Raw genomic sequence first — 25,451 nt, forward strand, 5'->3', positions numbered from 1 at the left:
CTCTCACTCCTCTCACCATCCACATCTACAACTCTCTCACCTGAGTTTGATGATACTTTAAACCTGGGCTAGCTGGCTCATCTAGGGCTATAGGCTAAAACCTAAGTGAGGCTTTCAGGAGGGCGGGTAACCTACTCCCACTATGCAGTGAGGAAACAGGCTAAACAACTTGAGTGCTGACAGTCTTCCAATGCCTTTCCAAAATTCCAACCTGCCCACCGCCCTCTTGTGCCAGAAGGGCAGACATATTCTCCCAGTTTATTGAGAAAGAAGCAGAGCAGCACAAAAGACCATGGTATGTGTCCCCTACAGCCCTAGTGACACACATGGGCGAGTGCAGCACTGGTGAGAACACAGTAAGTGGGCTTTGCACTGTGACTACTCCTATCCGGGCTAGGCTAACCCAGGTGCTGATCACCTGAATGCCAGTCATCAGATTAACTCTGCAGCGAAGACACATCCCTTTGTAGTCTAGCTGGTATCTAAACCTGAGAGTTTAAACTGGTTCATTTTTTACAGCTCCATGTAGGTGGGGCCTTAAAACACTGGAATGGGCCAGACACTGAAGAAAACATTTTACAGTTTGATTACCCAAGAAGTGCATGGTTGATTAATGATCAATTGACCTTAACCTAAGGTTTACCTGAACTTCCTTATCAGATCTTATATACACATTACCCTGTGGGAAAGTTAGGCTTTGTCTACATTGCCAATTGAACGACAAGTTTTGTCATTCACAGGTGCTTAAAAAAGCCCCTCCTTCCCTTCCCCCCCCAAAGACAAAGGTTTTGCCGAGGCAAGTGGCAGTGTAAACAGCTCGTTGTGCCACAACGCACACCCTGCTCTGAGGAGGTCAAAGAGTTTTGTCCGCAAAAGTGCCGACAAAGAGCCTTTACACTGCCCGACTTCTAGCGACACAACTGTGCAGTGTAGACAAAGCCTTAGCCTGTCATCTAGAGCAGAGGTGGGCAAGCTACGGCCTGCGGGCCACACCTTCCCGGCCCTTGAGCTCCCCTCCCCTGCTATCCCCCCCCCCCCCCCAACAGGTATGCCGCCAGATGGGCATCTCAGCTTGCACCCGCCCACCTCCCAGGCTTTCCAATAAGCCAGTCCTGCTGCTCTGAGCAGCATGGTAAGGGGGCAGGGAGCGGGGCAGTTGGATAAGGGGCAGTGGGTCCCCGGGGGGCAGTCAGGGGACAGGGAGCGGTTGGATGGGGCAGAGGGGCAGTAAGGGGACGAGGAGCAGATGGCAGTTTGATAGGTGTGGGAGTCCCGGGGGGCAGTCAGGGGACGGGGGGGGGGGGGGGGGAAGGAGGGGTAGGGAGGGGTTGGATAGACATGGGAGTCCCAGGGGGCCTGTCAGGGGGCGGGGGTATGGATAGGGATTGGAGCGGTCGGGGGAGGGGTTGGAGGGGGGGGGTCCCCAAAGGGGGTGGTCGGGGACAGGGAGCAGGAGGGGTTGAATAGGGGGTAGGGTCCCAGGAAGGGGCAGTCAGGGGGCAGGCAGTGGGAGGGGGCAGATTGGGGGCTGGGGCCAGGCTGTTTGGGGAGGCACAGCCTTCCCTACCCAGCTGTCCATACAGTTTTGCAACCCCGATGTGGCCCTCAGTCCAAAAAGTTTGCCCACCCCTGATCTAGAGTTTCCAATTATTCATTACCAAGCCCCCCAACAGGATGTCGGCCACCAGAAACATAAGAGATTTTAGACCTTAAGTTTATCAACTCATGTGCAATTACAGAATTGGTGTACATATGGGCATATCCAGAGTTATTCAGCAATTTTGTTAGCGAAGATGGCAGACTGGGTATCGGCCTTTTTCTACCCAGACGGGTTAATGCTTTGAGTGGCTTCTGTCTGGGAATTTAAGTTTAGAACGGGTAAGCATTTACTCAATAGAGCTCCATAGAGTTTACCACAAACCTAAAGCGTGCAAGCTCTCTGGGGTTGGGGAGGTTTTTTGTTTTGTTTTTAATTCACTAGTCTGTACAATGCCTAGCACAATGGGCCTCCGATTCCTGATTAGCCCCCACAGGTGCCAATATAATGATAACACTGTGAAGCTGGGCTTTGTAGGTCATATTAAAAACTCTTGTTTTTAAATGCGAATGCTGCTTGTGCATAATGTGCTCACAAGACGACATTGACTAATATATCACTTAGCTGTATTTCAAACAGGTTTTCTCAGACCCTAAATAATTAAGACTTTACATTAATCAGTAACCAGCAATTCTATTAAAAAGGGTGAATGTGTGAAGCAATATGGCAGTTAACATTTAAGTAACATCAAATAATTAGCAATCCCTTCAGCTAAAAGCCTTTCCAAAATGGTTACAACTGCCGTGTTTGTTGTTTCTTTGAACGCGGGTTGTTCCTCTGATTGTGGCCGGGGGTGGGATCTGTTTACATTAAAAAGGGTAAAGCTGGGTAGCTGAATCGAGGTTTAGGCCCTGTCTACACTGAAACTTTCTGAACACTTTGTGACACGGATCGTTCTAGACATGTGCGTCCACACATAATGTAGTTAATAAAAGACAGTAGCTACGTGGCCTACATCACTGTATTCCTATGATCAGGTTGTAACATGCCTTTTGCTATATAAATGTAAACCCACAACTACGAATGTGTAGCAGAGCTGGCCTAGCCCCTCCTTGCACAGTAAGACACCCCGAGTGCATTTTCCCCCCCAGGTGGCTGCTGCTCTTGCTCTGTGCACACATCCCCAGGGCACATGCTCCCCTGTTGAGGTAGCGGGGGCAGCTGCCCAGATTTTCCCAAAATGCATGGATACGAACACGGGTAGGCAGCATGATGGGGGCAAACATTGTGGGGGCTGGGTGAAAAGACAGCTATACTGAGGACACCACTCAATCACTGGTTGTTGTCGCTGGGTCAGTTGAAAGTCAGGGCCTGTTTACGACACACTGGGCCTCTACAGCAGGAAGTCCATATGTAATGCTTCTAACGTAGACCTACCCAGCTCTCTCCATGTAAAAACCTAGTGGCTGCACAAGTAGTTTTTTACCTCGATGTAGCCAGTAGATATATAAAAACTACCCATGTCTCAGCTCTGCTTGGATTTTACCTCGACATAGCCAACTCAAGGTACAAAAACAAAATGCCTCATCTTTTTTGCAGTGAAAACAAAGCCTTGGATTTCTTTTTAAATTATGTCTCAGTTTTCCCATCTGTGAAGTGGACATACTTCCCTCGATTGCAATAATTAACCGAGTGGTGTTTTTAAAGTGCTTTGAGATGCTCAGATAGAAGGCGCTACAGAAAGGCCAAGAATTAGATCTGACTTTCAGATTATCGAGCGTGCAATGGACACAGAACTCTGCAAGAGACATTAACATTCTTACAGCAGGAATGGAAATCTTTGTTCTGGCCCGTAGAAAGGGTGACAGTCCAGATGAGGGGTTGATGGAATTGCTGGGGCGTTATTAATAAGAAGCTCACAGTGTAGCTTTCCCTGCCTTGCATAACTTGTAGTTTCAAATTTTAAAGGAGAGTTGAGAAACACTTTGGGTTCTAGCACCAATATCTCCAATTTTATCATTGTTGTTTACCCATAACCTTCCACTTCCCCACCCCATCACCAAATAAATCAGGAGCAAAGGCTGGTGTAATTTTTATTGTTATGACAGAGCAAGCTGACTACTACGTACATTGTTGCAAACTTTGTCTATTCCAGATTTAATACTTCATCCAACCCACATAAATAATGCTTGTTTCTCTGTGTCCAGAAAAAACAAGTCGGCAAAAGCCAGGGCTGGAGTGTTCGGAAAGGCAGTACATTTAAATGTAAGCAGTATGCCGGAAATGCCCCAGTTTGAGGACTGCACATCTAGCATTTTATGAAACTGGAGGGGAGTTGGAGGAGATTAAAGCACATTTCCAAGTGATTGAAGACTTGTGGGAGGTGTAAGTGTGGGCAGTTGTCAGATTAATTCTTTAGATGATTAAATTCTTTTTGTTTCTTTAAAGCTGTTTGTAGCTGGGTTTGATGTCTCCTTGTTCTGGGCGAGCGTATTGCAGCAGTTACCAAGGTGACTTTAGCTAACTTTTAACTATTTTTCCACCCTCCTCACCCCCAGCTTCAGTTTCTACCAACAGCCCGAATCTGTTTTTCTCTTTTTAAATCTCGTGAATGAAGATTAACAGCAACAGTTAGCCAAAGCCACATCAGATTTCTAAAACTGGCTTCTGTAGCACGGGTGGGCAAACACAGATTGCAGCCTCCTCCCACTTCAAGCAGGGAGAAGAGGCCTGGGGAGACTACAGGTTCCAGCATGCGATGCTCCATCTTGATCTGAGTGGCCACGCGCTGGGACCTGTAGTCGCCCTAGGCTCTCAGCCCATATTAAAAGGCGAGGGTGACTGCAATCTGCTTCAATTTATGCCAATTAGCAGCCGCCCTTCGGGCTCCCAGAAAATTGCCAGAGCAATCATTGGTTGCACAAGTTTGGATGTGCCTTCTTTATGAAGCAAGTCATGTTATAGCAACCTCTTCTCAAGCTGTCCCAATAGCCATTTTATAGGTCTGGTTGGGGTAAGGGGACTTTCTTTGTGGAACAGCAATACCTAGTGGATAGGGTGCTGACCTGGGACTCTGGATTCATTCGTGGCTTTGTCACGACCTACATTATGACCTTGTGCATGTCCTCTCAGCTCTGGGCTTCCAGTGCCCCTCCAACCCTTTGTATGTCTTCTCTACTTTGACTAAGCTCTTCAGGGCAGGGACTGCCTTAGTATGGCTTTGCACAGCTCCTAGCATCGTGGGGCCCTGAGGACATCAACTGAATGCAGTACAAGCAGCAACAAGCCACCCCAACCCCCAAATCCATTTTGAAAGTTGTATGATAATGCTGTTAATCCACTGAGGGATTCTAACTGGACTGGAATCAGGAGATCTGAGTTGTATTCCTGGCTCTGCCACTGACTCCCTGAGGGATCCTGAGCAAACACAACTTCTCTATGCCTCAGTTTCCCCATCTGTAAAACTGAGACAGTGCTTCCCACATAGGGATGTCATAAGGATTAACCCCTTAATGCTTGTCAAGCACTTTTTGATTCTCAGATGGAGTGAGCTATAGAAGAACAAGCTATTCTATGGGTGACAGCAATATAATACAACAGACAGTGCATTTCCGGGTGCTTGCTACACTCTGTTGCTGACTAGTCACTCAATCTTCGGGCCTATGCCTGGTGATACCCCTGAAATGTATTAACACCCCAAAATGCACTTGCTTCTGGTCTGCGCTGCATTCGTTACTCAGGCAAGACTCCCACTGAAATTGATAGGAGTTGGCTTAAGTAAGAGTAGTAGATTGAGAAAATAAGCTGTGTGATCATGGAGGACTTCAATGTGAGTGACATGCTAGAGCAGTGGTCTCCAAACTGGGGTGCACACACCCCAGGGGGTCCACGATCCCAGGGGGTGCACGGCAGCAGGAGCGCCGCCATACGGCACTCCGCCGTTTTTTTCCTTCGGCGGCAGCTCTGCACGTCCACAGCTGGTGTTCCCCTCTGGCGGCACGCCCGCGGCTGGTCTTCCCGTCTTCTTCTGTCGGCAGCGCACCTGCGGCTGGTCTTCCCGTCTTCATCCTGGGTGTGCGTGAGCCAAAAAGTTTGGAGACCACAGTGCTAGAGGACTCACGCTGCCAGTACTAAAACATCCTTAGAGTGCCTAAATATCAGAGATGACAATTTCTTAACTCAAAAAGTGTTCCAGCCAACATGGGGGAATCCTGTATTAGATCTCATCTTGACAGTCAAAGAGGAACTGATCACAGCACTAAAACATTAATGGTAGCTTAGGTACAAACGATTATGACTTGATCACATTTATAACGTGCAAACAGAACAGAGTCCAGACCAGTACACACACTTGGCGCTGTAAAAATTCCACAAAGCTGAAAACAATCAGCTGGAGGGACAATTTAAATCAGAAAAATGAGAATGGTAATTGGGAATTGTTCAAGAAGCCCAAAAAGCCTCCATCAAGGAAAAAGGTCATGCTGGTTAAAAGAAAGTGCAGGTTACTTGCTGTAACTGGAGGTTCTTAAAGCTGTTTGGTCCCTACCTGTATTCCACACCTGGGTACGCATGCATGCCATGTGCCCAAGTCCAGAAATTCTTCAAAGCAGTGTCCGTGGACCTGCACATGCCCAATAGCTCCCCTCGTGCTCCCGACTGAGGCTATAAGAGGCAGTGTGGGTCAACACCTCTCCCGTTCCTTCAATCACCGCAAATCCAACAGGAAAGGAAATATAGGGGATGGAGGGCAGATAGTGGAATTCAGATAGGGATGACATCTCAAAGAACCTCCAGTTACAGGAAGTAAGCTCCACTTCTTGGAGTGCTGGCCCCTAAGTGTATTCCACACATGGGTGATTGGATTGGCAAGTTGTGTTCAGACTGGAAGGGGGTGTGAGGAAGATGGCAGTAAAAGATGCTTACAATACTGCCATTCCTACCACTGCATCCACAGCCAATGCATGAACTAGTGTAGTGTGTAGCGAACGTGTGGACAGAACTCCAAGTTGCTGCCCTGAAAATGTCCTGCGGTGGGATGTCAGATAGGGATACCATAGAGAAAGCGTGTGCTCATGCAGCGGGAGGGATTCTTGCTATTTTCTAGCTCTATAAGATGCATCCTGAAACCCATTTAGAAATCCTCTGGGAGGATATGGCTTGCCCACCTGACCTTTCTGCTAATGCAATACAAAGTCTCAGATTTCCTAATGGGATTGGTTCTTTGCAGGTAGAATGCTAGGGTGCCAGACGTCAGGGGAGTGAAGCCTCTTGTCTTTGAAGGAAGCATGGGGTTTCAGGAAAAAACACAGGGATGTATAATTTGATTGATGTGGAACTCAAACCATCCTGGGGAGAAATTGGGGGTGTAAACGAAGAGAAAACTTTCTCTTTGTGGAACACTGTATTCAGTGGGTCCGCCATGAGGGCTCCTAGCTCACTGACCCTCCTGGATGAAGTGATGGCCACTAAGAATGCAACCTTCATGGACACTTGGGCCATGGCGCATGTCACCATATGTTCGAAAGGTGGACCTATGAGTGTTGACAGAACAAGGGTAAGGACCCATTGAGGCATAGATATAAGGACTGGCAGGAAGGTCGCAATCAAGCCTTTCATAAACCATACAGTAATTAGGTGGATAAAGATGGAAGTCCTTCCACCGGAGGAAGGAAGGCACTAAGTTTGCTATAGGTACACCTAGCAGTAATAAGAGCAAGACCTGAAGCCTTCAGGGACAGGAGATAGTCTAGGACAACCAGAATGCCTGGAGAATCTGGAAAATGTTGATGGAGTCGTGCTCAGACCAAAAAGCATCTCTATTTGGCTGGGTAGCAGATTCTAGCAGAATCCTTTATAATTTGGTTAAGGTTTCCTGAATGGGGGTAGAACATGAGTGTTCTGGTTCTGATGCCCATCCAAACACCAGGCCCCGAGGTGGAGTGAGCCCAGGCTGGGATGTTTGATTTTACCCCAGTCCTGGGTTAGGAGATCCAGAAATGGACAGATCCTGCTTGGTGGGTGGGCAGACACGGTTAGTCATTCCATGAACCAGATCTGTCTGGGTCCGTGGAATGTGAGGATACCTATACCTCTGTCTATACCTGAGACAGAGCTCATTAATTCACTTTAACTACTGAGAACGACAATTTAATGATGAGTAAGTGAATGTACAAACAAACAGTTTTTCAAAGTCAAAGATACATGAGCAGAGTACTTTTCCTGCTGCAGCGAGTACTGCTGCTCTAATTCTTTAGGCTATTTAAGGTCTCTGGATGAAGAGAGCTAAACCCAATACAATATTGACTGACCATACTACTCCTTAGTATTTTGCCAAAGTAATTCAGTCTCAGTAACAGGAGACCTCACTCAGTTGCTCAGCCTCTGTTGAGAAATGGGTCAGATCAATGTGGAATTGGGTGAAAGGCACTGGCATAGTGAGTTGTAGCCATTAGTAATTTTAACCTTAGTTTGTACACTTCACTAGCTGTAGATTTATATTCTATCCCTTAGTTGATGACTTGAACCATTTTATTGATATAGTGTTTACAAATACTATTGCCCTCTGCGATGAGACGTTCACCCCACACTAGCCCTGGAGGGATTAACAGAGGCAAGAGAAGCCAATTAGCTGTAGGCTGCACCTGGAGGGGAGCTAGGATGCAACGAGGCTTTAATCGGGACTGAAGCTCATCTGGGCAGAAACAAATGTGGGCTTCTATCAAGCCAGGGAGCTGGCAACAGAGGGTTGCAGTGAGAAACCCTGCAGACACACTCCTGATATATGGGGGGGTTGCTGGAAGGGTAGGAAGCAGTCCAGGGAAGGAGCAGAAAGGGCTAGGAGATTAGACCTGAACTGCCAGTTCAAGGGTCTGGAACCTGGGGTAGAGGGAGGCCTGTGGGAATGGCGCAGTCAGCGCAGGGGACAGGGAGACTGCTTGAGACTGTATGAAGAGTCCAGTGGCACCTTAAAGACTAACAGATTTATTTGAGCATAAGCTTCCGTGGGTAAAAACCCCACTTCTTCAGATGCATGGAGTGAAAATTACAGATGCAGACATTATATACTGACACATGAAGAGAAGGGAGTTACCTAACAAGAGGAAAACCAGTGTTGACAGGGCCAATTCGATCAGGGTGGATGTAGTCCACTCCCAATAATAGATGAGGAGGTGTCAATTCCAGGAGAGGCAAAGCTGCTTTTGTAATGAGCCAGCCACTCCCAGTCCCTATTCCAGCCCAAATTAATGGTGTTAAATTTGCAAATGAATTTTGCTGTTTCTCTTTGAAGTCTGTTTCTGAAGTTTTTTTGTTCAAGTATAGCTACTTTTAAATCTGTTATAGAATGTCCAGGAAGATTGAAGTGTTCTCCTGCTGGCTTTTGTATGTTACCATTCCTGATGTCTGATTTGTGTCCATTTATTCTTTTACATAGGGACTGTCCGGTTTGGCCAATGTACATGGCAGAGGGGCATTGCTGGCATATATCACATTAGTAGACGTGCAGGTGAATGAGCCTCTGATGGTGTAGCTGATGTGGTTGGGTCCTCTGATGGTGTTGCTAGAGTAGATATGGGGACAGAGTAGGCAATGAGGTTTGCTACAGGGATTGGTCCCTGGGTTAGTGTTTGTGTGGTGTGGTGTGTAGTTGCTGGTGAGTATTTGCTTCAGGTTGGGGGGCTGTCTGTAAGCAAGGACTGGCCTGCCTCCCAAGGTCTGGGAGAGCGAGGGATCGTTTTCCAGGATAGGTCCTAGATCATTGATGATGTAATGGAGAGGTTTTAGCTGGGGCTGTACGTGATGGCCAGTGGTGTTCTGTTATTTTCCTTGTTAGGCCTGTCCTGTAGTAGGTGATTTCTGGGTATCCGTCTCACTCTGTCAATCTGTTTCCTCACTTCCCCAGGTGGATATTGTAGTTTTAAGAATGCTTGATAAAGATCTTGTAGGTGTTTGTCTCTGTCTGAGGGATTGGAGCAAATTCGGTTCTATCTTAGGGCTTGGCTGTAGACAATGGATCATGTGATGTGTCCTGGATGGAAGCTGGAGGCATGTAGGCAAGTATAGCGGTCAGTAGGTTTCCGGTATGGGGTGGTGTTTATGTGACTATCACTTATTTGCACTGTAGTGTCCAGGAAGTGGATCTCTTGTGTGGACTGGTCCAGGCTGAGGTTGATGGTGGGGTGGAAACTGTTGTAATCTAGGTGGAATTCTTCAAGGGCCTCCTTCCCGTGGGTCCATATGATGAAGATGTCATCAATGTAGCGCAAGTAGAGGAGGGGCGCTAGGGGACGAGAGCTGAGCAAGCGTTGTTCTAAGTCAGCCATAAAAATGTTGGCATACTGTGGGGCCATGCGGGTACCCACAGCAGTGCCGCTGACTTGAAGGTATAAGTTGTCCCCAAATCTGAAATGGTTGTGGGTGAGGACAAAGTCACAAAGCTCAGCCACCAGGTGTGCCGTGGCTTCATCAGGGATACTGTTCTTGACAGCTTGTAGTCCATCCTCATGTGGAATATGGGACTTCTATATCCATGGTGGCCAGGATGGTGTTTTCAGAAAGATCACCAATGCATTGTAGTTTCCTCAGAAAGGCGGTGGTGTCTCGAAGACAGCTAGGAGTGCTGGTAGTGTAGGATCTGAGGAGAGTCCAAATAGCCAGACAATCCTGCTGTAAGAGTGCCGATGCCTGAGATGATGGGGCGTCCAGGGTTTCCTGGTTTATGGATCTTGGGTAGCAGATAGAATACCCCTGGTCGGGGCTCTGGGGGTGTGTCCATGTAGATTTGTTCCCGTGCTGTAGCAGGGTGTTTCTTGAGCAGCTGGTGTAGTTTCTTTTGGTACTCCTCAGTGGGGTCAGAGGATAGTGGCGTGTAGAATGTGGTGTTGGACAGTTGCCTGGCAGCCTCCTGTTCGTAATCTGACCTGTTCATTATGGCTACAGCACCTCCTTTGTCAGCCCCTTTGATTATAATGTCAGAGTTGTTTCTGAGGCTGTGGATGGCATTGTGTTCTGTACGGCTGAGGTTATGGGGCAAGTGATGCGGTTTGTTCACGATTTCAGCCTGTGCACATCTGCGGAAGCACTCTGTAGAAGTCCAGGCTGTCATTTCGACTGTCAGGAGGAGTCCACGCAGAATTCTTCTTCTTGTAGTGTGGGCAGGAGGGTTCCTCTGGGTCAGTGCACTCTGTTCAGTGGTGTGCTGAAAATATTCCTTAAGTCAGGGACGACGAAAGTAGGCTTCCAGATCACTGCAGAACTTGATCATGTTCTTGGGGGTTGTGGGGTAGAAAGAGAGTCCCCGAGATAGGACAGACTCTACTGCCAGGCTAAATGTGTGGTTGGATAGATTAACAATATTGTTAGGTGAGTTGAGGGTACCACTGTTGTAGCCCCCTGTGGCATGTAGGAGTTTAGTTTACTATCCTTTTAACTCTGTAGAGAAGTGAAGTGTGCATTGTAAATGGCTTGTCTCGTTTTAGTAAAGTCCAGCCACGTGGAAGTTTGTGTGGAAGGTTGGTTTTGTATGAGAGTCTCCAGTTTTGACAACTCATTCTTGATCTTCTCCTGTCTGCTGTACAGGATGCTGATCAGGTGGCGTCTCAGTTTCTTTGAGAGTGTGTGGCACAGTCTCTCACCATAGTCAGTGTAGTATGTCAATTGCAATGGATTTTTTACCTTCAGTCCATTTGGTATGATGTCCATCTGTTTGCTCTTGGAGAGGAAGATGATGTCTGTCTGAATCTGTGTGAGTTTTTTGTTGAGGTTGATGGATTTCCACTCCATACGGCTAAATTTCGTGCCTTGCATGGTGACAAGTATCAGGGGGTAGCCATGTTAGTCTGTATCCACAAAAACAATGTATGAAGAGTGACTCTGGGGAGACCCCGGAAGGGGAAGACAATTGTGGCTTAGGAGAGGAGCCACAGAACGAGTGATTGAGGCAAGGGGCTGAGTGACCACTGGACAGGGCCTGGACAGCGGCGAGCTAATTCCCCAGACAAGCCACGAGAAGGTGCCGCCAAGCGGTGAGTAGCTGACCCTGTTACACCCTCACAGAGGGAGAGTGACCTAGAGAATTCAGGAAGGGAGCTAAGAATTAACAACTCCCAGGTTCCAATTCTGGCTCTGCTTTGAACTTCTGGCCTTGGGCAAGTTAAGTTATCCTCTATTTCCTCATCTGTAAAGTGGAGAGAACACTTACCTACCTCACAGCGGTGTTGTGAGGATTAATTGCCGGGGCTGTTAAGGTCTCTGCCCAGGACCTATTATGCTAAGAAATTACATAGAGAACAAAGCTTGACTCTATGAGTGCCACTGATCTTCTACACCAGGAGTCGGAGCAGTATCTGGCTCCTGCACAGATTCCTTGCAACTTAGTCCGCGAGCTTCATGGAGCGGGAAGCATCCCTTCTTGTCTGTCTAGAAAGCACCCACCATGCTGCAGGTCCGAACCAGCAGATAATGCACACTAATGAGTATAAAGAAAAGGAGTACTTGCGGCACAAGTCCTCCTTTTCTTTTTACGGATACAGACTAACACGGCAGCTACTCTGACACCTGTCACTAATGAGTATATTTATGCATATAAGCCCCATTTTTCCCAAGCCGTGAAGCAGAGTATTATGTTATCCTGGTCCAAATGACAAATCATTTCCAAAGATTACTAGACATGTTTTTATTTAATTTCTATGAACTGACTAATAGGTGTTTATGAACGGAACGAACAGTCATTTTGAGAAACAATTGTCCAATGCACTTTTAAACCTCAGGAGTGTTTTCAGTCATATCTTTAGGAGAACAGGAACTGAACTGTCTACAGTAATAACTACAAAAGAAAGTCCAATCTTGTGACTCGTGCTACAGCTGCCCTGAAGAGTTTAGACCAAAACCAAATTTTCTCTGAAGGAACTTTTCTTAGGACTTTGGGACAAACTGAACTGGTATTAAAATCAGTGGAATTACTCACATTCTTACAATTAAGCACGTGCTGTGCTGGATTGGGGCCGGAGTGCTGAGCAAACTGCAGGATCGAGCCCTCTCAGCAACTGAAAAGAGAGTTACCTTTTCCGTAACTGGTGTTCTTTGAGATGCGTTGCTCATGTCCATTCCATATTAGGGTGTCCATATTAGGGTGTGTGTGTGCGCGCGTGTGCGTGCGCACACGCACACGCCACATGCACCAGTGCTGGAAGTTTTTCCCTCAGCAGTATCCATAGGGGACCGGCTCTGGCACCCCCTGGAGAGGCCCCTGCATGGCGCAGTATAAGGGGCACTGCTGGCTCCCCCCACCCTCAGTTCCTTCTTGCCAGAAACTCCGACAGTGGGGAAGGAGGGCAGGTCATGGAATGGACATGAGCAACACATCTCAAAGAACACCAGTTACGGAAAAGGTAACTTGTCTTTTCTTAGAGTGCTTGCTCAGGTCCATTCCGTATTAGGTGACTCCAAAGCAGTACCCCTAGAGGGGGGTAGGAGTTCACGGACATGTAGATTGCAACACAGCTCTGCCGAACGCAGCATCGTCCCTGGCCTGCTGAGTGATGGCATAATGAGCGATAAATGTGCTAACAGAGGACCACGTTGCGGCTCTACAGATGTGCTGGATAGGGATGTGCGCCAGGAAGGCCGCCGAGGACACCTGAAAGATAGTGTGCTCTTGTCGAGTGGGCTCTGACAATTGGTGGCAGCGGAACCCCCGCCAGGTCGTAACAGGCCCTTATGCACGAGGTGATCCAATTGGAAATCCTCTGCGAGGACACCAGGAGGCCCTTCATCCTATCTGCTGTAGCGATGAAGAGTTGATTTTCTGAAAGGCTTGGTACATTCTAAGTAAAAAGCCAAGGCCCTCTGGATGTCCAGGGCATAAAGATGCCTCTCTTCACTGGTCTTGTGTGGTTTGGGACAGAACACCAGGAGGAAGATGTCTTGGTTCATGTGGAAGGTGGAGACCACCCTTGGCTGGAAGTCTGGGTGGGACTGCAACTGAACCATATCTTTCTATATGGTGGTTCGGAGGTCAAGGCTTTAATTTCCGAGACCTGTCTCACTGACATCACCGCCACCAGGAACGCGGCCTTCCATGACAGATGGGAAAGGGAGCAGGAACCCAGCAGCTCAAAGGGTGGGCCAGTGAGCCTAGAGAGGACCAAGCTAAGATCCCACTGTGGGATGGGAGCCTGCACCTGTGGGAAGAGTCTCCTTAGCCCTCTCAAGAATCTGACCATCACGTCATGGGAGAACACCATCTGTCCTTGGATCAGTGGGTGAAAAGCAGAGATGGCCGCGAGATGCACTCTAATGGAAGAGTGTGCCAGGCCCTGGTTTCTCAAATGGAGCAGATAGTCCAGGACAGCCTGTATGGAGGAATGCGAGGGAGAGATGCTCCATTCGGACACACAGTAGGAAAACCTCATCCACTTGGCCAGGTAAGTCAGTCTAGTCGAGGGCTTCTTACTTTCCCTGAGGACCTGTTGGACTCCTTCCGAACAGGTCCGCTCCTCTGAGTTCAGCCACACAGTATCCATGCTGAGAGATGGAAGAACCCAAGGTTGGGGTGTAAGAGCCGACCGTGGTCCTGAGAAAGCAGGTCTGGTCAGTTGGGTAGGGGCCAGGTAGGGGCTGCTGACAAGCTCATGGGCATGCTGAACCAGTGCTGGTGAGGCCATGCCAGGGTGATCATGATAACCTGTGCCGTGACTCTCTTGATCTTTGCCAGGGCCCTGCTGATGAGTGGAATCAGAGGGAACGCGTACATCAGGCTCCCTGACCACAATAGGAGGAAGACATCGGAGAGGGAGTCCTTGCTCAGACCCGGTCGAGAACAAAACCAGTGACATTTCCTGTTCTGTCTGGTAGCAAACAGGTCCTCTGCATAGACTGCTGGGCCTTGGTGGACAACCCAGAGAGGAGCAGCCAGGAGGATCGCCGCGTGGAGATAGCGAAAGCCATGGTGCAGGCAGCAGCAGCAGACTCCGCCTGGAGGGCCACCCTGGCCGCAGTCGTGCCTTCACCGAGGATCGCCCAGAACTCCTTGGAAGTCCCGGGAAGCAACCCTTTGAACTTGGCATTGGCTTGCCACATATTGAAATCATATCAGCCAAGGAGGGCTTCGTGGTTGGCTACTCTCAGCTGAAGGCTGAAAGACGAATAAACTTTACATCTGAAAAGATCCAGCCTCCTCAAGTCTATTTTTGGGGGTGGCCCCGGGTTGTCCCTACCTCTCCTTGTGGTTAACCCCCTCGACCACAAGGGAATTGGGGGCTGGGTGGGAATATAGGTACTCATGCCTTTTGGTTGGCACGAAGTACTTTCGTTCAGCCCTTTTAGAGATAGGGGCCAGGGAAGAGGGGGTCTGCCACAGGGCATTAGAGATCTCGGAAACCCCTTCATGAAGGGGTAGAGCCACCCTGGCAGGAGCCAAACAACACAAAACATCAGAGAGTCTGAGGGCTCTTCCAATTCCTCTGCCTGGAGCCCCAGGTTAGAAGCGACCCTCTTAAAAGGTTCCTGGTGCGCCTTGGCGTCATCCTGAGGAACTGGGTGAGGAGGCCCTATGATAGCGTCATCTGGTGATGACGAGGATGATGCCAGTGCCGCGGGAACCTCCATGTCCATTGGTGGTCCAACAGCCTTCTCCCCTGGGTCCTCCTTGACCTGCGGGGTCTTACTCCCTGAAGCCTCAAGCACCAGAGGGTGACGGGATACCAAGGCCACTGGCCTCTCTGAGGCTCCAGACACCGATCTGGCAGCCTGGAAAGGTTGGGTGAACCCCCAGGGGTTTCATGGGTACCATGGCACCAGCCACTGTGCTTGGGGTCATGGGATATGTTTTGGTGCCGATAATGTAGACAGCACTGCCGGTACCAGGGCTTGTCCTGCAGTCAGAGAACCTTGCTCCAAGCAGGAGCTACCAGCAAAGCAATCAGTACCGGGTGACCAGGATCGGGCTGAGCGGTGGCTCTTGTCCGACCAGTGCCGGTTGCTGTGACCCAAAGCTGACCTGTCCAAGCGGGACTGTCTTGGTCAGGCTCTCATGGACTGACGGCGTTCGGTAGATCTGCATCAGACACCGGGCGATCCATGCCTCATGCTACTCGATCAGTACCGGGATGTCGAATGGGACCGGGAGCTACTACGAGTTGGTTGTAGGGTGATCTCCTTCTTGTCCTGAGTAGGGTGATCTCCTTCTTGGAGATGGGCGATGATGGCCTGGCGATCAGCGGTCTCTGGTGTCTGATTGGTCCCGAGATCGGTACCAGGCCCTTGGAGACGGTCTGGGCCGATCCCAGAGTTCTTGCTGGATGGCGTGTGCCTCAGAGGGTCTGCGCCATTCCACCAGTGAGGTACGCCTCAAGTCCCTCGAGCAGTGCCCCCAGTGCGGGGACCAAAGAGGGCTCCACTGGGCCTGCCTCTCCAGTCCTGAGGCAGGACGGCTTCGGGCGGGCGAGTGCTGGCGGGACGTCCCTCTCGATGGGGAACGGTGCCGCTGAGGTGGGGACACACATATAGGTCCCAACACGGGTTTTCCCCAAGACTGGGGTACCGCTGGAGCCGGCGTGGGTGGCATGGGGAGGGTCAGGATCTCCTGAGCCACTTGAAGGGCTTCAGACATCGACGGCAACTGAAGCTGGCCTGGGCCCGCACCACTATCTGGGGTTGCAGGCGAAGTATGGGATAGGCTGCACCGCTCGACTTGAGCTGGGGCCCGAGATCCCAATGGGGGCATTGAGCTGCCCAGCACGGGTCATGGCTCGCCCCCAGCCCTCTCCTTTCCCTTACAGGAGGTAGGGGATCTTCCCTTCACAGTCTTTTTCGGCTTCTTCACCAGAGCCGTGGAGGGGGACCGGTGCCGTCGGAGCACTGCTCGGTGCGGAGTCAGACCACTGCTATGGTGCCAGAGTGAGTGCCGATTTCATCAGGAGCGCTTTCAGATGGATATCGTGCTCCTCTTCATCCTAGGTTTGAAGGACTTGCAGATACAGCACTTGTCACTTATGTGCCCTTCGCCTGAGCACCTTAGGCAGGTGGTATGTGGCTCATTGGTGGGCATAGGCCATTTGCAGTGATCACAGGGCTTAAAGCCTGGGGACCGGGTCATGCCCCATCCCCTGGCTGATTCCCATTCAGGACTAATGAAGAGTTGGAAACTACTACTAAGGGTAACTAAGAACTACTAACTACATACAACTCTATTATAGGTTTTCACAGTTCACAAGAACTGAGCACGAAACAACACTAGCCGAAGCAGCAGAAGTTCCAGCACCGTCGCTGGTGGCAAGAAGGGACTGAGGGTGCGGGGAGCCGGCGGCGCCCCTTATACTGCGCCATGTGGGCGCCAGAGCCGGTCCCCTACGGATACTGCGGAGGGAAAACTTCCGGCACCGGTGCATGTGGTGAGCACACACACCTAATGTGGAATGGACATGAGCAAGCATTTGAAGAAGAAATATGGGTCTTAGAATACAAGTGCTTCAGTTGTAATGATGCGGGGCTAGCAAATTACACCCAAGTCTGCATCCCATCCACACAGGTATATGCATAGAACTATTAGAAAACTAGAATGTTTTGCTGATTTAAACACGAACGCATTATTGTAACGAGGAGTAGGAAGCAAAGACAGTGGTCAGCAACTGCAAGCCTTTGGAACAAACAGCACACACTTTACTGAATAAGGCTATTTGAGTTTGCCTGTGTCTCAGATTTTAATATTTTACTGTCAGCTAGGTGCAAATGTTATGGCCTTAAATTCTGTGGACTTCAACATGCAAAGTGGATGAGATACACTTTGCCCTGGCTGAGAGAATACTTCTGACACATTCCTGAAGAGCCCCCTAAAGCATCAGACTTATTCACATGGCTTTCAAAAAAGCCACAATTTGATGTTTTATGTTCTGGTGTAAACAGTGCAGCGTATGATCACACACTAGTCCTATCAGTGTAGTTTCTGAGGAGCCTCACAATATTCAATATATCTATCCTCACAGCACCCTTGTGAAGGAGGGCAGAGCTACTACCCCCATTCTACAGATATGGAAACTGAGGCACAGAGAGGCTAAGGGTATGTCTACACAGCAAAGAAAAACCTGCAGCTGGCCCAGACCAGCTGACTCGGGCTTGCGGGGCTCTGGCTGTGGGGCTGTTTCATTGCTGTGCAGACTTTGAGCACAGGCTCTCCCACCCTGCAGGGTCCTAGAGGCCATGCTCCAGCCCAAGCCCGGATGTCTGCACAGCAATGAAACAGCCTCGGAGCCTGAGCCCCACAAGCCCAAGGCAGCTGGCATGGACACAGGTGTCTAGTTGCTGTAAAGACATACCCTAAGTGACCTGCCCAAGGTCACACAGGAAGTCTGCAGAGAACCATGCACCCTGTCTTTCAACCTTGCTGTCACCTAAGATACTTGCATAAAAACTGGATATTTGATTTTGTCTACACATGCAAAAAAATGGAACTGCTACCAGTTGTAGCAATTTTAGTATCAATGGTGGTGAAGCTCTTCCCACCATCTGATCTAACACTGCTCAGAGTCCAAGGATACCCTGTGATGGTCTCTTAGGGCAGGAAGTTGCCTAATCAGCTTGGTTTCTTTAGCCTTGTCTATACTGGGAAAATGTGTTTATTGTTGTGCTAGTTAAAATATATTCGTTAACACAACTGCCCCATGTCTTAAATGAGATTTACCATTGTGCTAGTTAAAATGTATTAACACATTTTCCAACACGAGTCATTTTCCCAGGATAGAGAAGGCTTAGTTGAGATTTCACTATACTTTCTTCCACACACGTAGTGATTTGGTGGGAAAACAGCAGCAGCATGAAGTGTAAAGCTCCTCTTTATAAACCAACATCTAAGGTGACAGCAAGAACGGAAGACATGGGGGGAGCATATGGCTGTTTGATGTGCGGGGGAGGGGAGGGAGGAACTCTTTTAGCACTGAGGGTGCTAGCTATCATCAAAGTGACTCCAGGAAAAAGACACAGCATTCTAGAAGTGTCTTCCCTTAATGAGATCCACTATTATGGAGAAACAGGGGATAGCTATCTGTTTCCAAAGTGGTAACTATAGACTGAGCAAAACAACTTATTGATCTTTCAGCAAAGCGAATACTGGGAAGCAGTCATTCCCTATCTTTTTAGCTTCAGGGAATTACTGATAAGATAAGGAAAAGAGATATATTCATTACAGTGGGCACTGTCAAGGTCAGGAGGTTCCATATTTGATTCACCTTCCTCCTTGCCTTGAGCGGTTAAAAAAACATGTCAATATTTATGCAGGTGTTCAACCTCTCACCCTTGCTGAAGTCCCCCTCCAATGCTTCACTGCTCTGTCTTCAGTAGAGCCCTGTTTATCTGATCCCTGAATGCCTGTCTTGTCTGAATTATAGCTGCCGTCCAACATTAGTGCTTGTATGTCAGACACTTTCTCAAACTGACAATGACCTCAAATGTTTTGCTGTCCCTGAAAAGTTGTCAGCATAGGAGTTGTACTGCCTATTTAATTCCACACCATTAGCACATTGCTCAGGAGCACTCCTATAACAGATGAGCATACATGCATCACGGGGGAAGATTTTTGGTAAATTTCAACCTTCCAAGGAGCAGATGTGATCGCCAAATAGCATCTTATCCCACAAAGTAGTAAAAATATAATAATAATAATAAAATAATAATAATATTTCCATGGGACCACTCTTCACGGAGCAAGATGTTACTCAGTATAAATAAAGATGTCAGAATCTGGCCCCATAGTATTGTTATACTGAATCTAAGAATGATTTTTTAAATGATGAAAAATCTCAAGTGCCTTTTTAAAAAACAGCCACGCCACATGTATTTCATGTTACTTAATATTTATATAGCATCATGAATTAGCACAGTGCTTCATAGAGACCCTGTGACCCAAAAAGATTCGATCAGTCAAACAGGGAACAGAGAGGAAGAAACAGGAAAAAGGACGAGAGGACTAGAATGAAGTATTAAGAATGATATTACATTGGCTAAGATGCTTCAGTTAAGAATGAAATTGCACAGGAATGGCAGCGAACAGTGGGAGGTGAAGGGAAAGGAGCAGTTTGAAGGATAGTCAGCATTTCTGACACTATGGAAAAAGGAAGATTTCACGCTGACCTCTACTCTTTGGACAAAGGCACCAAGGCTGAAGTGGGAGAAGGGAGGGGGGGAAGAAAGCGAGACCCTCCAGATACAACCATTCAAGGTAGGTAAACTGTGGTGCTCCTAGGCATGACAGCATTGCTAAACAGTCTTCCTTCACTGCTCTCTCTCAGGGCAAATGGTACCAATGGTAACTGAAAACGAGGTCTCAGGTTCAGTGAGTGGGGAAGCCCCCAAAAGGCAAAAATGCACGGGCTGCAGATGTCTGAGCAAGTAGGCCATTTGCTATGCACTGACCAACTCAGAAGTCACATAGGAAAAAGATCTACAGTGTTATCTAGTCCAGCTAACTCTCTGGATGATAATGCAGCTTTGTTCCCTACAATACATTCTCCAGTGCTTTTTCCAGTCCAACTTAAAACAACTCAAGCTAAGGGGCTTCTTTTGGAACACTATCCCACAGTACAGGATCTCTCTTTATTTACTATGGCATTAAACCACCCTGAAAAATTCGTCTCCCTCTGCGTTTCTAGACAGCAAGTACCCACTGTTACCCTTTCCCCTACTCCCGATGTAATGGTCCCACCAAGCCATAATCTTGTTTTCACTCTCAACTCTTCTACTCTCCTTTCCCCACATCTGAAGAGCACGGGATCCTACTTACGGTGCTCGATCATAGTTCAACCCATTCTGTCTTTGTGTGTTTATTGGAGGTAGAACAGGTTTGCTGTTAATCTCAAGCCCTCTCCGCAGAGTCTCCCTGATTTGCTCTGTATCTGCAAAGAGAGTTTGTTTGAACATGATTTAGTGCGCGCGCGCACACACACACACACCCCCACCCTCCAAAACACCTAATGAGAACCCGAGGAAGCCAGCTTCTTTTGGTGTCTGTTTCTATAAAAGGTATTTGACTGCGCTCACCCCCTTTGCCTGGGTGCAGAAAGAGGTGCTCTCCATGACACCTCAGGCTTATGAAGTGATTTCACTGCAGTCAGTTTCAATTCTTCCATTTTGGTGCCCCCAATGTATATCCAACCTTCCAGCAAGGAAGAATGGCGCCTTTGGTAAGAAGTCATCCAGAGGGGGCAACGTTAAGCAATTAGGTATCTCATCCACCCCTTTTCATAGAGAAAAAGTTCTCCCAGCATCGCCTGAATTCAAGACACATCTAACTCTTAGATGCTAAGAATTTTCCAAACCAGGTGACAATGGAAGTTTATCTCTATCAGATTAATTAAAGACGACTCCCTAAACTTCTACATTTGGCTTTGCAAGCCTGTCAGTTAATTTAAACACACTCGTGAGTGGGCTCCAAGAAAGAAACGAACTGAACTGAATTTTACACGGGGCAAAAGTTCAGCCTGAAACTTAATTTTCACATTTAGCTTCAAATACACATTCAGTGCAGTCCTTAACCTTTACATTTTTTCAATAATGTCTGATAGACAAATACATTACAGGAAATTTGCATGCAAGCTTTTCTAAGAAGCTCCCCCTACTTTTGTAAAAGTTAGAGTGAAATACTCTACATAAAGCATTTCAGAATCATCTGAAGGGCATAACATAAATATGACTTTGTATAGATGTCCCAGATTTTTCATTTGGGAGACTGGGGAGACAGGGGGAATTGGTGTCTTATGTACTATGACTTACATACCCCCAAGACTGCATTTTTCAGTTAAAAAAAAGGAAGACAAGAAAAATATTAATTGATTATGTCTACAGAAACCATCATTACTTGCTTTTAATGTCAACTCCTCCTATAAATGAGACTTCCACACATTTTATTGTAATAAATCTATATGGATTTGAAAGATCTCATTTAAACAGGACTTAAATTACACACACTCATGTGTGCACCACATCTACCCCATGTGTAACCCAAAATGCCACCTCACTATAAGAAGGATCCGCCAAACGTTCTCAGCCTGTTCTCCAGAGCCCCTTATTTACAGGTACCATTTGAGTTATTGTTGCGACAAGCAACGTCAGTCCAAGTTGATAGCTAACATTTGAAAACGTTATATTAGAATTAGAGCCAGGCGGGAAACACGACTATTTTGCAGAGGTGTCTGATGAACCTTTCTGGTTTCACGTCACATGGCCTTGCTTCCCGAGTTTTACTCTGGAGTTTCAGATTGGAATTCACCCCAAAACAAAGCTAAAAACTCAGTCACCTGAAACAATAAATTCCCTCCTTCTCTGAAGAGGTTGACGTTGAGCAGGGTTGGGGTTTGCAATATACCCGAAGATTGGGCACAACATTAATGTGAACTTTCAAGCTCTACAGGAGAATAGTCCTAAGGCTACGCAAACCAAATGCTTCAAGTACATGGGGAATGTCGGGTGGGCGGGGGGAGGGGGACATGGGGGGACGCACACAACTGACTCTTACCTTTCCCAGACAGCCGTCGTGGCTGCGTTCCAATGCAAATGCTTCTACTATCTTCGTCGTCCTCTGGGGGCCGGCTCAGATCATCCCAGGCACATTTGGCGCTCACTCCACTCAGGTTCGAGCCATCTGTCTCAATCCCTTTATCGACTCTCTCCTGCTTGAAAAGATCCAAAGAGCCATGACTTTTTTGGGTGTGGTTTGGATCTAAGCAGGTGTTAGCAGCACAGTCTTGCAGTTCACCCGTTCACCCGTTACCAGCTGAGTGCAAAACAGCTTCCTTCCAAATCAGCTCCTGGGCGACTAAAGCTATGACCTCTGACAGGCTTCTAGAAGACCCAAAGCACAATAAGAGTGGATATACTATCTCTCTGCAAAATGACCAGATTACTTCCACTCTTCATTCAATTCTTAACCTTGTATCAATGTTACAAACTACAGATAAACTCAATGAATGTAGCAATGAGCAATTACTTTTTGTGCAATGTTCTCTGAGGTTTTGCATAACACGCCCTTTAATTACAAACACATGAATGCCCTGCACCTCTGGAGTTAGAATTTCCCAGCACACAGACTACTCTGGTGAGTATGCCCACACCTGACTTTTTGGATGTCAGATAATAAGTGCTGACTAACACTACTGTACGTTCTTAGACACCAAAAGTTTCCAGGACACACACATTTGTTTGCTAGCAACATTCAGACTTTGAGCCGCAGCCAAAAATTTAAGTGTAGGCCTACCTAGTGAAGGAACTATTTTTAGTCTGGATTTCCAGCTTTCACCACTAGGGGATGCTATTAAGCTAAACCACTTTAAGGTTGAAATACAGAGATGAACTCAGCTTCTATTCACTGGATGCATTTGAATGCAAGTGTGGAGCTTTCTTCCTGGTTTCAATTTGTACATAGTAAAAGTGACAGTTTTGTCTGCTCCAGCGACGTTTTAAATAGAGTTCTTGCTTCAATGTACTGACACAAGCATGCTTGGATTTTAGATGTTCTGAACCTTGTTTTTCAGTCATCAGATTTTAATGGAAACTTACATGCAGTATTTGTATCCTCAGAGTTTCCCGATTGTCAGTGCAAGCCTCTGCCATTGCAGTGGTTTAAAAGGCTGACTCCAAGCTAAAGTAAAACATCAACCACCAGCGTTTCTGTCCAGTTTTACATTGCATTACCTATGTACCCCATCCTCACCTTCAGAGGTACCTCAAGTTTAATGTCTGCAATTACCAAAATTCTTGCTTATGTTGTGAGGTCCTTGCATGCTCTGGACTGGTGACACAAGGATCAGGGCTAGGAGCCAGCTCAAGAGGGTGGAGGTCATTCTATTTATAGGCAAAACTGATGCCATCTCTAAGGGTTCCACTAAACCAGAGCAAATTTCTCAGCACTGAATCAAGTCAGGTTCGCCCTTCCCTTGCTAGCGTCCTTCAGTGGTGCTCCCAACGTCTCTGCTGCAGCGCGTACCTCAAGGACATGTCAATACGAGTGAGAAGCCCAGCAAACTGTGAAGCAACTTCAGTCATTCAGTGAAAGAACGGTTCTCCAAGTGGTACATACACACTCCAGTATCAGCAAGGACGACTCCTTATCTCTACCTTAGAGCTCAATCCTGCTAGGTGCTTAGCGTACTCAACTCCCATTGACTTCCATGGGAGTCTTGGGAGCACTTCGCATTTTGCAACTCCTATAACAAGAAGCATCTCTGCTAATCCCTGATGTACCTCTGTCACCCACACTCACCTGCAAATGCTGTAACCTACAAAGCAGTGTGGACTGCTCTTGTGATTGTGAGATGGGTTCAGAGCAGTTCAAGATCCACACAGCTCAGCCAGAGGCAACCAACACTGCTGAGTATATAGCTGTCATCTTAGGGCCAAGTTCAGCCCCGGTTTAATTGAGCACAATTCTCATTGACTTCAAACAGGAAGCATGTCTGCTTATGCCCGGGCCGCATTTGGTCCCAAGGCTGGCTAACAGACAGTTGTCTGTGTGAAAGTAGAATGAATTATATTGAAATTGTAATTCATTAAAGAAATGCTACTTGAAGGGTTTGTTGAAATATAGTTGTCAGGAAGAGAAACATTAAGGCGTGTGAGACAATGGGTCCTCAAACTAATTAACTTAGAGCTCCTACTGAGCTAGGAGATTGGTAAACGTTAGTATGCAAATAAGATATGTATGTATATTTCTCAGTTTCTGCTTCCTTTTGTCTCTTATGTTAAATTGGCTTTGGCTTAGCTGTATAAATAAGTTATCTTTAGCCTCAGAGAGGGGCTCACATCTGGGTGCACTGGCAAAGCGCTTTGCTAATAAACAGAGTGGTCTGACGAATTATGTGAGTCCTGAATCTGACTTTGACATCTGGAAGAGGTTGGGAACCACTGTGCTAAAGACAAACCTCCCCCTCCCACACAAGACAATGCAATCTAAACACACGCTAGACCCCTCACTAGTTACTGGGAAGCTGGGCATTACCAGCTCTCAGGGAAGTGGGAAGGTTTTTTCCTGAGAAACATTTCCAATCACTGTCACCACACAGTACAACTTCAGCCTCCACACCCCCATTCTGACATGCAGCTCTCCGAGGCCCACCACTCTCTGTATGTGTCCTCGTGCCACACATTAAGCACTGGCCTGACGTGGTACACAACACAGCAGCAGCTGCTTATCCCTGTGCAGCCGTCTGCAGAACCTCTGGTCTGACGCACAGTAGGAAACATACATTCATGAGCTTCTGTATGCACCTGGATGGGACAGGGGCAGGAGAAGCAGAGGACGTGGACTGTTTATACCCAAATAGATCAAGGACGTAAACAGATCAGGGAAAGCACAGTCAGAGCCTCAATTTGTCATGGCTGACTTGCATGTCGGGGAGTTTGGTTCCCAACCCCAAACACACACTTTTACTTAGAACCTCTATGAACAAACTCGTGGGCACTAGGGGGCACCATTGTGCAAAGAATAGTCTAGCACAAATAAAATTCTTCTTTTAAGAACCTAATTGATTTTCAGTGCCCTAAAAACCCAGTGGTTTGGTCTGTGCTCACTCTGTAATCAGTTGGTTAGTATATTATTCTCAAGCCTCCCCAGAAAAGGGGGTGAAGGAGCTTGGGGGAATATTTTGGGGAAACAGGGACTCCAAGTGGCCCTTTCTCCTGGATTTTTGTCGAAATCACTTGGTGGTGCCAGCAATATAGTCCAAGGACAAGGACAAGGAAAGGAAAGGAAAGGATTTGTGCCTTGGGGAAGTTTTAACCTAAGCTGGTAGAAATAAGCTTAGGGGGTCTTTCATGTGGGTCCCCATATCTGTACCCCAGAGTTCAGAGTGGGGAGGGAACCCTGTGGAATGCACAGAGAGGTAGAAACAAAATATGGCAGACAAACTTTTAAAAGTAGTAATCAAATCTTGCT

The 25,451-nt window shown here is 47.6% G+C and overlaps 1 protein-coding gene across 2 annotated transcripts in view; it reads right to left on the minus strand.

The window, feature by feature from the left end:
- SUFU (SUFU negative regulator of hedgehog signaling) overlaps positions 1-25,451 on the minus strand; it is a 118,882-nt gene that overhangs the window by 27,386 nt on the left and 66,045 nt on the right. The window contains exons 7-8 of one of the 2 annotated variants that reach the window (XM_037903628.2): positions 22,038-22,194; positions 20,307-20,418 (exon numbers count right to left, since the gene is read on the minus strand). In XM_037903628.2, the coding sequence (XP_037759556.1) occupies positions 20,307-20,418; positions 22,038-22,194 (269 nt within the window). The remainder of the gene's footprint in view (positions 1-20,306; positions 20,419-22,037; positions 22,195-25,451) is intronic. The other variant, XM_037903629.2, reaches the window with a different exon arrangement.

The sequence above is a fragment of the Chelonia mydas genome, chromosome 7 (assembly GCF_015237465.2).
Source record: "Chelonia mydas isolate rCheMyd1 chromosome 7, rCheMyd1.pri.v2, whole genome shotgun sequence".
In the NCBI taxonomy this organism is placed as follows: domain Eukaryota; kingdom Metazoa; phylum Chordata; order Testudines; family Cheloniidae; genus Chelonia; species Chelonia mydas.